Source organism: Symphodus melops (genome assembly GCF_947650265.1).
Source record: "Symphodus melops genome assembly, chromosome: 3".
Taxonomy (NCBI): domain Eukaryota; kingdom Metazoa; phylum Chordata; class Actinopteri; order Labriformes; family Labridae; genus Symphodus; species Symphodus melops.
In genome coordinates this window covers 19,168,098-19,182,351 of record NC_136693.1, presented here as the reverse complement: position 1 = coordinate 19,182,351, position 14,254 = coordinate 19,168,098, and the positions used below count along the sequence as shown (strand labels likewise).

Genomic DNA, 14,254 nt, shown 5'->3' with positions numbered 1-14,254 from the left:
GCAGGAGAAGAGAGCAGGCAAATGTAATCCATCGCAGATGGTGTTTCCACAGTAAAATAACATGAATATCAATATCATGTTTACAAATCTAATTAGTCAATGACTTGATACTGTGTGAATAATTTGCTTTTTTTGACATTTGTTTTTCCTCTGAATAATTTATTAAAAGGATGGTGTTATGTTGTGTCCTATGAAGAAAAGATTAACCTGGATGTCCAGTGGTTCACTACACAGTCGATTTGGATAGGCCTTTTGCAGGTCAGACAGTTTTTCCCAGTCACCAGATCCCCTCTCGTCATCCCTGTCAAACCATTCTGTCCATTCTGCCTCTGTTGGAAACACAAACACACACACACACACACACACACACACACACAGTTCAGTGGTTTGACAGCAAGCAAAGAAATTAGACTAATCTATGTGTCAGTGTTTTGGCTTGTCGACCGCTTATGCTGTCAGAGAGCATTTGTAGCAATAGTAATTGAAGGGCTCTCTTTTTGTCAGAGCTGTCACTTGATGTAAGAGTGTGTGTGTGTGTGTGTGTGTGTGTGTGTGTGTGTGTGTGTGTGCGTGTGTGTGTGTGTGTGTGTGTGTGTGTTTCTAGCACTCGCTGCAGTTTACAGTGGCTGCAAACTGCAGGAAGGGCGCTCAGCAATCTTCAGTGCGGTGGGTGTGGTTAGCAACACCTGATAAGGTCCCTCCCACTGTGGGTTGGACCAACACTTCTATTCATGAGGTCTACTTCTGTTTAGTTCAATGAAATCCATATGCATCGTTTGAAATGGAAATTTGGGTTCTGGAAATCTTCCTCTATGTGGTCTTATGTTCTCTATTCTACAAAACAAAATTCTGAGTAAGAATTAAATCCAAATGTAGGATAATGTTGGTCTATTGTGTGCACCATCCTTCCTGTGGAGAAATGGCAAGGCCCGTGGCTCTATTTTTTATGGTCACATTACATATTACTTATGCTATATAAGTTTAAGTCCAATGCTAATGCTAACTGCACAGGTTTAACCTGTAATTATGTTTACTCTTAGTCACATAGGAGGGCTGCTAAATCTTGTTTGGGGATTATTGTATACAGAGGGGAGGTATTGTAACAAATGTCTTGTGTCCTGCCTGTCTGTATACTGCTACTGGATGCCTTGAATTTCCCTCGGGATCAATAAAGTATCTATCTATCTATCTATCTATCTATCTATCTATCTATCTATCTATCTATCTATCTGTGCAATGTCATGATGGATAAGGCCCCTTGTCCACATAGAATTTTTTTTTTTTTTCATGGAGAAAAAGCGCATTTCAATATTAAAAAGTTATACTTGTAAGGCACAAATATATCCAAGGGTGCCGTTACAGTGACTGCATTGAATGCACTGTATTCACACCTACCTTGTTTAGTTTGCTTTTGGGTGCGTGTGAATACAAACCATCAAATTCGGGTGCGCACCAAACTGCCAAACTTTAAAAATCATACGCCTTTTTGGACGTAACACGCTCCCGTTGCCACGCAAATCGGAAATAATTGTTAAGTTAGCAACACAGGGGCACATTAGAGCGCTCGTTCGCAGCCTTCTTGCAGCATGTCTTCATTGTTGCAAAATGATTTGCATCACATCCTAAAACCGACATTGTATCAAATGTTCTTGATGCTCAAAATGCTCTGCAATCGTTTGTAACTGTATGAACCAAATCAATATGAGTGCAGCAAGCAAGATCTCCACGGTTGTTTACTATCTCTTTGGATTAACACTTTACCCTGCCACAGACCTTTTTGTCCAAAGATTGGTCAAGCTTTTCAGACATGGTTTTATTTACAAATTCTGGGTCTCTTGTGAGAAGTGCAATGTGAAAACCAACCGCACCAGACCTAAAACAAAACCCTGTATTTGGTCCGGACCAAATACAATGTTTCTTTCCTGGTCTGAATTTTATCTACCACATCCAATAACTTTTTGGAGAGAAGCAAAGCAAATTCTGTTGTACAATGTGCGATGAAAATAAATGCATTCTATTCTATTGGATGGGGGATGTTAAGCAATCTAAAAAGAATCAGCTTTAAACTTGAAAGAAGGGGTCACCAACAGCTGAGTAGACAGTGAGGTGGCCATGTTGGTGAGAAAGTAATAAGCTCAAGATGTTACAGAGGCTAATCAATTCCTGATCACAAAGATTTTATTAGAAGCAGGCATGTCTTTGTCTGTGTCTGCACATGTGTTTACAGTTATTGAAATCCTTCAGTTTTTTCAAAACCTCTAAAAGCCTCCCAGATGGCAGAAGAAAAAAAAACATCCAACATTTACACAGATACAATAACGCAGACTATTTAAGTACATAGGGTCACATATCACACTTTTCCCTGCCCCATTCTTCAAGTGTAAACAAAAAAAAAAAGATTTTAGTGTGGGAATAAAATGTACACGCTGACTGTGAAAAAGCAGCAGGTAAAGTTGTTATGAACTTTGTGCTGAAGTTAACTAATGGGTGCTGATTTCAAACAGTCCTGATGATGGCAGGATGAACATGACAGACCGTCTAATTCCTACTAATGTCTCCTTAAGTCGAATATTATTGTCTTCAGCCCACTCTATAACACATTCCTATCTGGTGATCCAAACCACACTTGTTTCCCAAAGTAAAAAAATCACATTATCATTACAAGTGTTTTATCTTTATACTGTCTGTCTTGAGACATCACAGTTGATAAGTGGTCTGTATGAAACTTCCCCTTTGGTTTAACACAAGGGTCAAAACAGTATTTGAATATGTCCTGAAATGTCTTGGTTTGGGTGTCACGGTTCAGGGTGTCATAGTTTGATTTTTGTTATGTTTTATTTGAGTGTTTTGCTTTCCGTTTTATTAATTCCCCAGTGTTGCATGTTTTCTCTTGTGTGTTTCTTAGTTCAGTCTTTAGTGTTTCTGTTTTAAGTTGTAGTTCTGGTCTTCAGTGATGTCTGGTTTCCCTGTCTTTCTGTTTCCCTCCTGTCTTGATTACCCTGATTGTCCTCACCTGTCTCATTATCCCCACCTGTGTCTGATTACCCCATGTCTAATAAGTCTCTGTGTTTCTCACCCTCTGTGTCGGTTAATTTTTTTGTTTTGTGTCTTCAGTAGTTTGTAGTTTGTAGTCTGCTGGTGTTGCTTGTTGTTTGTCTCCCTGCTCCTGTAGATTACTTTATTTTTGTCCTTGTGGCTGTTTTGAACATTTCAGATTTATTATTTAAGTAAGATTGTTATTTTGGCTTTTTGTTTAAATAATCTTAGTTTTTTTCTGCCCTTAGGTGCTCCTCCTAGTTTTTCAACACCCAAATTTATAATAAATAGTGGTCATGCGGTCATACGAGGGATACATCTGATTGGAGAAAAAAAACAGTCACACATGGCAGTATCCACACTAAGCTGGTATGTTATGTTATCCACCCCTCTCAGTCAGTTAAATACTCATGTAGCTCGAGACACTGGCCGAGGTGGTGGAGTAGCAGCTATTTTTAATTCTGGTCTTGTGATTAATCCTCAACCAAAGCTGAATTATACCTCTTTTGAAAGTCTTGCACTCAGTCTTTGACATCCAGTTTCTAGAACTTTTCAGCCAGTTCGAGTTGTTGTAGATTACCGCCCTCCTGGCCCATATTCAGAATTTCTATCTGAATTTGCAGAGTTTTTTTTATCAAACATAGTTCTTAGCAGTGATAGAATAATTGTTGTAGGTGATTTCAATATCCATGTGGATGTTGTTAATGACAGTCTTAGCACAGCTTTCATGTCACTATTAGACTATTGTCTTCACCCAGGGTGTAAACAAACCTACTCATCGGTTTAACCACACCCTGGATCTTGTTTTAGCTTATGGTATTGAAATTAAAAACTTAACATTCGACTTCTTCTTACGAGCCTTAACTCCTCTTAATAAAAAAATGCTCTCTAGAAATGTATCTGATAGCGCTGTAGCTAAATTTAAGGAAGCTATTTCAGCTGCTTTTGATTCTGTACCATGCCCTAACCCAGTTGAAAACTCTTATAAATCACTTTAGTCCCTCTCAGCTAGATCAGTTTTTAGATAGTGTGGTGAATTCACTGAGAGTTACTCTGGATTTAATTGCCCCCCTAAAACAGAAGGCAATGAAATGACAGAGATTAGCTCCATGGTACAACACAGAAACCTGTACTCTAAAACTAACGTCACGTAAATTTGAAAGAATTTGGCGCTCCACCAGAACGAAAGAATCTCGTTTAATTTGGCAAGATAGTCATAATAGATGTATGAAAGCACTACGGCAGGCCCGCACTACCTATTACTCGTCTCTTATTGAAGAAAATAAAAAACAACCCTAGATACCTCTTCAGCACTGTAGCCAGGCTGACAGAGTCATAGCTCCATTGAACCATCAATTCCTTTATCCCTTAGCAATAATGATTTCATGAGCTTTTTTAATGAAAAAATTCTAAACATTAGAGACAAAATTAGCAACATACTACCCTTACTTTGTACAGATTCCTCCTATATTTTGGATACAGCAGAAACAATTCCAAATTCTGATACTAGCCTCGACTGTTTCTCTCCAATTAACCTTTCAGAACTAAATTTAATTATTTCTGTGTCTAAACCGTCAACCTGTCTTTTAGATCCAATCCAAACCAAGCTGTTTTAGTGGCTGGTTATGTACCCCAGTCACTTAAAGTAGCTGTAATTAAACTGCTCCTTAACCCTTGTGTAATGTTCATATTGTTGTTACTCAGCCAGTGTTTGTGGGTCTGATGGACCCGTTGCATTTTGTGGCTTTTAATGCGAAGTTAAAAAAAATTGTCGCATGTGATGTTGTGTCCACTGAGTCCCTGAGACATGTCGAGGACAACTCTCATTCCTTCGTTTTTCTCGGGGGCTCCTCCATCAGGTTTCCCTATGTAGACTTGTAAGTTCCAAGCATATGAGGAAGTGGCATCACAGGCAGCCCAGATCTTTATGCCATACTTTGCAGGTTTGCAGGTCCAGTGGACCCGGACATCTTATATGTAATAGAAATGTGTAGGGGGGGTGTATGGTGTGTGGTCATTAAATATGTATTCTGATATATGTTCTTCACAGAAAATGAGCCAAAGTCAGTGAGTCTCAGTTTGAAAAATTAATTAATTGTATCATTTTTCTTTTAATAAAAAATGAAAACGGGTCCCACAGACCCAAACACCACACAAGGGTTAAAAAGCCTACTCTTGATTCAGGAACTCTAGCTAACTATAGACCTATATCTAAAGGCTGGTTCACACGGCAGGATTTTAAAATTGTCGGCTGATTTCCAAAACTTTAGAGACCACACACGGCGATAAATAATCAGAGGTTTTTACGGTTTCGATCGTACAGTGTGGGGTGTGCGACCACACGGCAACATCAAATCACCACACATGAACCGATTTCAGTTGCAAACGTCCCCCGATAAGACAGGAAATCTCGCAAAACCTCTCGAGATCAAACATGATTCCAGAGTCAACAAACGGGCAAAGAGGATACAATGGCGATTGTTTGTGCTGTGTTTTTATCTGAAAAGAAAAAAAAAACAAAAACATTTTTAAAAGAGGTTTCGGTCACAGAGCAGAGACTACAGGAGCATGAGCTGTACTTGCTACATGATATGGAAGTGAATAGTTGTTATGCTACCGGTGTTTCCTCGCCACTACGTCACCTCGCTTTCTTATTGGCCGACGATTTTAATGCAGGTTTTCCCCTTGGGGGACACCACATGATGAGAAATCGGGCCAAAACAATCCAACATGTTGAATATCCCCGATTTGAGATTGGAGCGGTCCCGACATTCTTCCAACCAGACGAGAGCCGTCTTTACACACCACACATGGCAGGATGATCTTATAAGATTATTTTATGATGATCGGGGCGTCCTTAAGATTATCGGACGGGGAGAATCGGGGCCAAAATCGGCGTAATTATCCTGCCATGTGAACCTGGCATAACCTTCCTTTTATCTCTAAGATCTTAGAGAAAGTGGTAGCTAATCAGCTGTGCGACTTTCTCCATGACAACAGCTTGTTTGAGGAGTTTCAGTCTAGATTTAGAGTTTACCATAGCACTGAGACTGCACTAGTTAGAGAAACAAATGATCTTCTGTTAGCCTCAGACAGGGGACTTCTATCTGTGCTTGTCCTGTTAGATCTTCGTGCTGCTTTTGACACAATTGACCATCAGATTTTGTTACAGAGAATAGAACAATTGCTTGGAGTTACAGGGACTGCTTTAAGTTGGTTTAGATCCTATTTATCAGACAGATCTCAGTTTGTGCATGTTCATGATGAGTCCTCTATGTACACCAAAGTTAGCCATGGAGTGCCTCAAGGATCAGTTCTTGGTCCGATTCTCTTTACATTATATATGCTTCCTCTAGGTAGTATTATGAGAAAACACTCCATAAACTTTCATTGCTATGCAGACGATACTAAGCTATACATATCAATGAAGCCAGAAGACACCAACCAGCTACGTAAACTAGAAGCCTGCCTTAAGGACATTAGGACCTGGATGACCAGAAACTTCTTACTGCTCAACTCAGACAAGACTGAAGTTATAGTGATTGGACCTCAGAACCTCAGAGAGAGTTTTTCTGATGATATAACGGCACTTAGTGGTATCAGCATAGCCTCTAGTACCACTCTTAAGGAACCTAGGAGTTCTCTTTGATCAGGATATGTCCTTTGATTCCCGCATAAAATAAATTTCAAGGACAGCTTATTTTCACCTTCGTAATATCTCTAAGATCAGGCAGATCCTGTCACAAAATGATGCTGAAAAACTCGTTCATACATTTGTGACCTCCAGGTTGGATTACTGTAATTCTATTTTATCAGGGTGCTCTGGTAAATCTCTAAACACCCTCCAACTCGTCCAAAACGCTGCAGCTCGTGTTCTCACTAGAACTAGGAGAAGGGACCACATTAGTCCTGTATTGGCTTCTCTCCATTGGCTCCCTATAAAATCTAGAATAGAATTTAAAATCCTTCTGCTCACCTACAAAGCTCTATACGGTCAGGCACCATCCTATCTTAAAGAGTTAATTGTACGATACTACCCATCGAGAACATTACACTCCCAGAATGCAGGCCTGCTCGTGGTACCTACAATCTCTAAAAGTACTATGGGAGGTAGAGCATTCAGTTATCAGGCACCTCTCCTTTGGAATCGTCTACCAGTCGGGGTACGGGAGGCAGACACACTAGGTACTTTTAAGAATAGACTCAAAACTTTTCTTTTCGATAAATCTTATAGTTAGGGCTGGCTTAGGTATAGACCAGCTCATAGTTATGCTGCTATAGGCCTAGGCTAACGGGGGAACTGGCACCAGGATCTCTTATCTCTCTCTCTCCGTCTCTCTCTGCTTTCATATCTTATTACTGCTTGTCGTTATCTTTATATTGAAGTTACTAACCTCTCCTTTTTCTGGGAGCTCCTGAGCTCTCTTCGGTTCCTCAGGACTGTTGATGAGGATGGCCTGCCCAAACAACCACCCGCGCCCCCATCCTACCCTACCCTTCTTTCTGCATCTTGTCCCATCTCCCCCATCCCATTTTCAAGCCCAGCGCAGTTTAGCAGATGGCTGTTCCGTCATGAGCCCGGGTCTGCCGAAGATTTCTGCCTGTTAAAGGGAAGTTTTTTCTTTCCACGCTATGACGGATTAAGCTGGGCTCTTGTAATATAGCAATAAGTAAGGTCCTTTACCTGCTATTGTAAACATAACGATGATCAAGACAACCAAAAGTGCCAATCACCGGAAATAGGCGAAGAAAACAAGTGTCCAACGACTTTTTTCTTAATCAGAAGGTTCTAGTCATAGGAGGGACCCAATAAAGTTGAATCTTCAAACACTCGTTTGAAAGAGCTTCAATCGAGTTCCAATTTCACAGTTGAGCACGGCTTATAACAAAAGGATCATTCCATTTGAGCTATATGGGGGTGCTCAATGTCTAATTTTCTCCTACTGCATCATGACTCATAGCCTATATTGGTATAAATACTAACTTTCTATTGTTTCAATATTTCACATTTATGAAATCTGTGGAACTGAATGTAATGTATTTGGATTAAATCTTTGACTGGATTTGCATCGTGGGAACCCTTGCTGATGCAGCAGCAGCGTTTGTGAATATTATGATCATTAAAGTACAGTCATTCTTGAAATCGTTAGTTAACAGTCAGTGAAAATACTTTCTGTGGCCAAACAGGTGCATAGATTGTTAGGTTGGTCGAATCTGTCTGCATGTGTGCTGATTGCAAATGGGCATGTGTAGTATCATACTGGTCACCACGATGAAGGCAACATGAGTGAGAAAAAGGACGGCTCAAGTCCAGTTATAGAATACATTTTTGTTCCAAAATAGTTTAATTACATGGTTTATCTCTAATGTTGCAAATGAGAAAACACAGAATAAGCACAGGAAAAAATGATAATCGTCATTATTATCTATGATAATCTACGATGTTGTTAATAACATAAGCTCATTGCCTCCCAAAGCCTCAAGCTGTAAACTTAATCAGTGTCCGCTTGTGAGCTTTGGATATTGTTGCATTGTCGATCAGTGAATGTGAAATGGTTACCAAATACGACTTTGTGGCGGATCAATGATATCACTGTCAAATGACAGCCTAAAGCTCAATTGCAAAAAGAAAAAGAACACAAAGGTGCTTTTTAAAAAAAAAAAAAATCTATATTACACAGAAGTGTTCAATTGGGTGCTACAAATGCAGGAAGTATGTCCTCATAGGCTTGACAACGGTTTTTAGAACAATTTCAGATATGTTAAATTTAGGCAAAAAAAAAGTATTTTTTCAGGTAAAAAAAGAAGATTGTGATGTGGATTTAAAGTATTCTATGATTAGTTCTACATTTAGTTCATCTATTAAGATGTGAGTTGCATTAATTATTTTTAGATGTAGATGTTACCCTGATGACATACAGTATGTTTGTATTGTTTGAGTGTGTACAAGGGAATTACCTTGAACCCATTGGCTGCTGGCAGTGATGGTAAAATCCTCCCCATAACTTGAATGAAAAACACAGGAGCTCTGGGATTCTGAAGAGGCCCTGGTTCCTGAAAACACACAAACACAATAAATTAATGAATTAATAAACATCAGGGGAGGGGGAAATTAATATCATTATTTTGATCCCTACCCTGATAGATGGCATGATCCTCTGCAATACAAGAAGTGTCACCCTTTGTCACAACAAAAGTCCAGGGATGCCTTTAGAGAAAAAAGAAAATGTTTGTCCTGAAAAACGTTAGAATTTTTTCCTTTTTTTGAAATGACACTCTGTTCTCACTTTAACAGTTAGTCTTCTCTCTAGGTTTTCAAGGTCACAGAATTGCATTTAAAAGAACATTTATAATAGAAACCAACTCGTAAAAATATGATACATGTATATGTATATATTGTACTTCTGTCCAGTAAAGGGCAATGAAATATCCTTATATTTGCAAGATTCACAAGTAATATTAATTACACTGTACGTTTCCTACAAAAGTGGCGAGCTAAACTGCAATGTTTAGAGTTCCCTGATCAACACCAGGACTTTCATGAACAAACTATTGTCAACTTATCAGTCCAACTTCAACAGCAAATAGGATGTGAGACTTGTTATTCTGTGCTTTAGAGTGGGAGCTTCTTGCAGGTCAAGAGGCAAGAGGCATCGCCCTATGGTATTCAAGATACTGAAGGACTACTCATACTCACAGAAAAGTGATTCTTCCCCATTTTCAGTTTCTCCTTTATCTGCTCCTTCCCAGTCATTACACTTTTTTTGCATTCTCAAAATAGTGCAATACAATGTAAAATCAAAAATTAGATGTCTTACTGGTTTGCATATATGAATAATGTACTTGAGTCAATCCTTTTATAGGATGGCATTTAAACAATACATTTAATTAAACTACACTAAATTAACTAAATGTTTCAGGAATCAATTAACAACCTGCAGGAAACAGAATCCAGGATTCACCAAGAATGCTTTAACATACATTCTCACATTGACAGCACATAACACATTATTTCTTATCTTTGTCTGCAAGTGTTTTCCACGATCAGGTTTTCAGATGATTATTCAGCTAAGGCCTTGTTGATGTGGGCTATTCTAATTTGAGAGCTGATCAAGGTTTTTAAAAACGCTAAGGTTTATTGCATTTTCTCCTTAGAAGAATTTGCCACTTCCCAAGGATTTTGAACCATTTTACAAAACCAGAAAAGCAATATCTTTAAAGAAAAAAAAAAAAAAAGCAAAGGATCAGTACGTTTGTTGGATAACTAACTTTTCAATTCACAAATTAATGCACAAAAAATCGTCTATCCATCCTTTGAACAATAACATTTATCTCAAACAACCAAACAGTCACAATAACATCCAAAACTATGGCCACTTTTAAGTCACCAATTTTCTTGACAAACATTTCTTTAGACTGTGGGATGACGCTTGAGCCCCCAGAGGGAACCCCCACATGCCAGAGAAAACAAGCAAACTCCACTGAGAAAGGCTCTGTGCAACTGGGATTCAGACCAGAGAAAATGACATTGAGGACTTGTCTGTCCACCTCAGTTATGTGCCATCTAACTTTAACTTGCATGTACCTGCTGTTCTTCATGTTGCATCCATAAGTAAAACCTAGAGTTTACGCAAAATAACTTTTCTTTATTTTGGATGAGTTGGGATACATTTACACTTTTGTGAGGTGTTGCTTGCAAATAATGATGAAAACGGGATTTGTTACGGTGCTGTACACAGAATGTATTGCAGATTCTTCACTGTCACTTAAATTATCTCTTATTAAAATGTCTCTGTGTTAACCACAAATAACATAGGCTCTGTGTACTGATGACACCAGTGTTGGCATGTTTGCATCATTTTGAGGAGAAAAGGCGACACGAGTAATTTAGTAGGAATCCTTCCGTCACCTCATGATCACTCTTATTAATTAAGTCTGTCCTCTACAACACCCACAACCATGGAGAAAGTGAAAACAGGGAATGGGAATGTTAAGTCACGCTCTATCCCCAGTGTGTTGTGCAAGGACTCAGTGTTTCCTGTGTTCGTGTAGCATTAAGTTTCATAACATGACTGAGTTCTGAGGTTAACCATAGAGCCTGTGCTGCCAACATTACCAGCATCTTCTCTCAGCCCACATCAAGGCTTCTGCCAGTGTAGAAAAACAAAACTCTTTCACACAAGCTTGTGGTTTACTATGCAACAGCTCCACATATTTCGGAATTTCAAAAAGCACAGCTCAGTCTCATTTGAGTGAATTACATAAGACTATAAGAGGATACCTTTTTTTTGTCTAATAACTGCTGCTTGCTTACAATAGATCAAACATAACACTCCAAATAAGATTTTGATTGATGAATCCATCCAATATCTTACTATCACATTTGATGTACAGTTTTATGTTACTATTATGTTTAAATTCCAGGCCACTTTACTAAAGTTTGCAACATAACACAAATTAATCAGTATGAATTAAGCTAAACATCATTTGCTAAAATTTGCATTTACTAGAAATGCTTTCTGCTAGAAATAACATTGATGTAAAACTATGGTAAATATATCCACACTGTATAGACCACATGTAACACCCACTCATTAACACCCATTCACACATTGTTGGCAGTGGTTGCTATTTAGATCATCAGAGGTATCTAATCCCATTCATTCACATTCATACACAGAGGGAGCAACTAGGGTTTAGTGCCTTTCCCGAGGACACATCGATGTTGTTGCTGGAGCTGAGGATCGAACCCCCGACATTCTGGTTGAGAGACTATGACTCTAACAACAGAAGACCCTTGTTGCAATTCAGGATAAAGTTTGAAGAAAACCTCATTTGCATAAAGTTGGGGAATTTGGGAAATGTCGTTTCATGTTTCTGATAAGCTATACACATCTTGGTACTGACCAATGAAGTAACATTTAAAATGGATCTCCTAATGGAGATGGATCCTATGATAATATTATTGTATCATGTTATGGTATAATTTTGCAATATCTATCTTTCTGTATACACTCTAACCTTAAGTAACTATACCACATCTGTTAAGGTTTAGCAACTGTCATTAATAATTAATCTAACATGATATAATGAGTTGCTGACACAACAAACATTAATGTAATGTCATTAAATAATCTGTTTCCCTGACAAACGTGTTGATCAGTGTTGCCAGATCTCGTGAGAGAAACAAGCAACCAGGTTTATGGAAATAAGCCCAAAACAAGCGACTTAGCTCTTCAAATAGATAATATATACCCAGCCATGCCCAAATCAAATCAAGATCTTCACGAACATGTGTAGGAGACTTAATCACTTTGTGTCATTTTTGTTATGTTTGTGTTTTGCTTCATTGTGGAGAGCTGGTAGAGAATCGGTAGGAGTTTATACAGGGAGCAAAGCAAGTCTAAATAAGCAACTGCACTTTAGAAAACAAGCCCAAAAAACCTGCGACTGAAGATATTTACAAGCGACTTTACAAAAATACAAGCCCAAAGTCGCTTGGCAATAGTGGTGTTGTTTGGGGAACATGAATGAATCAAAAAAGTTTCTTTTATCTCTTATTGATGTACACTCAGCACCCCATCTTGACAGAAAAAAATAATGTGAGTTAAATACGTGTGTCGTTAAATACTTATGACCATGTGATATTTCATTTTTAATAAATTTGCAAAAAATTGTACAGTTCTGTTTTTTTTATGTTAAGATGTGGTTCTGAGTGTACATTAATGAGAAATAAAATGAACTTTTTTTATTTTAGCCAATGGCTGCAATGAAACAGAGTGAAAAATGTAATGGGGTCTGAATACTTTCTGTACCCACTGTATATTACTGGTAGATTACAATGTAGACCCACAGGAGAATATTTCCCTCCTGGTACCATAAAGGGAACATTCAAAATATATACAATATATATTGTATTTTTTTTTTCTTAAATAACATGGTTGAATGCCGATGAGTTGTACTGAGCATTGATATTGAGCTCATTGTTTTGATCAACAGGGTGAATATTGCTTCTTTGTTTTATTGATTATTTCAGTAATCCATTGTTACAATTCTAAATACATTACTTTTGTCTTTCATACAAAAAAATAGTATAAATATTAAATCAAAAGTGTAGCTGAAGGAGACTGAAATTATGAGCTCACCTAAATCCTAGACTTCTGATGTGTTGGCTTCCAAGCCTGGAAAGGCTATTCTTGGCTGAATCCTCCAAGTTATTGGAACCCTCGTCATTGACAACCATAGCCAGTATGAGTCCCACCTCTATACCATCGATATACTTTGCCAGACGATGACTCTCATCCTTACTCCGGTAAGTATCAAACCTGTGGGAGAAGGTTGGAGAAAGAATCTAAATAAACAATGTCAAATTGGTTTACAGAGTTAGGCTATCACAAGCAGTGCAAGCACCAGCAGCCTTTGATCCTCCTTGCATGTTAGCGTTCACATACTTATGTTGAATGTGATAAGGCTTTGCTCCAGTCGATTTGCCCGTTTCACCTGACACAGTCTTCGTATGACTTTATCTTAACTGTCTTGATCCAAATACTGCCAGAGGCACAGAGCTTATGGAAGGCTGTACTCCATTGACTGTGCTTGTTCACATCAAAGCGGTAGGGCCAGAGGAAAGGTCTTTATTTAAACAGAGCTCGCTGGTCTATGACTACAGACAGTCCCATCCAGTTGCGGGTGGATGCGTTACAGTTTTTTAGAAAAACAGCACTGTTACAGAATTTTTGGATAACACATAAAAAACAGAAATAGTTAATTTCAATACGTTGTAAAATACATTCCCACTTAAATTGAAGCAATATTTGCCATCTATTTATTTGTACTTTCTATTTGTATTGCTCTGTTATCACTTCCTTTCGTCTACTTATTAACGGAAAACTAATTTATCCAACCAATTCCATAGGTATCAAGTTTAATAAGACAAAGTTTGATAATGGTAAATAACAGGAAACTGCCCACCTTCATTCTTAAAACAATCCCAGCCGACTATTTATCAACATGTAGATTAGATTAAAATGATGTTTTAAAATTAAAATGTTATATTTAAAAGATTATGAAATTCTTGAATTGCTTGAATTTCCCTCTGAATCAATAAAGTATCTATCTATCTATCTATCTATCTATCTATCTATCTATCTATCTATCTATCTATCTATCTATCTAAATGGTAACGAGGATGGCATCAATTTCTAAATGTAATATAACT

At 38.1% G+C, this 14,254-nt stretch overlaps 1 protein-coding gene across 1 annotated transcript in view; it reads right to left on the bottom strand.

The window, feature by feature from the left end:
- Positions 1 to 14,254, bottom strand: part of cemip (cell migration inducing hyaluronidase 1) — an 89,502-nt gene that overhangs the window by 34,944 nt on the left and 40,304 nt on the right. The window contains exons 6-9 of the mRNA XM_079340424.1: positions 13,182 to 13,361; positions 9,174 to 9,244; positions 8,995 to 9,090; positions 208 to 329 (exon numbers count right to left, since the gene is read on the bottom strand). Coding sequence (XP_079196550.1) covers positions 208 to 329; positions 8,995 to 9,090; positions 9,174 to 9,244; positions 13,182 to 13,361 — 469 coding nt within the window. The remainder of the gene's footprint in view (positions 1 to 207; positions 330 to 8,994; positions 9,091 to 9,173; positions 9,245 to 13,181; positions 13,362 to 14,254) is intronic.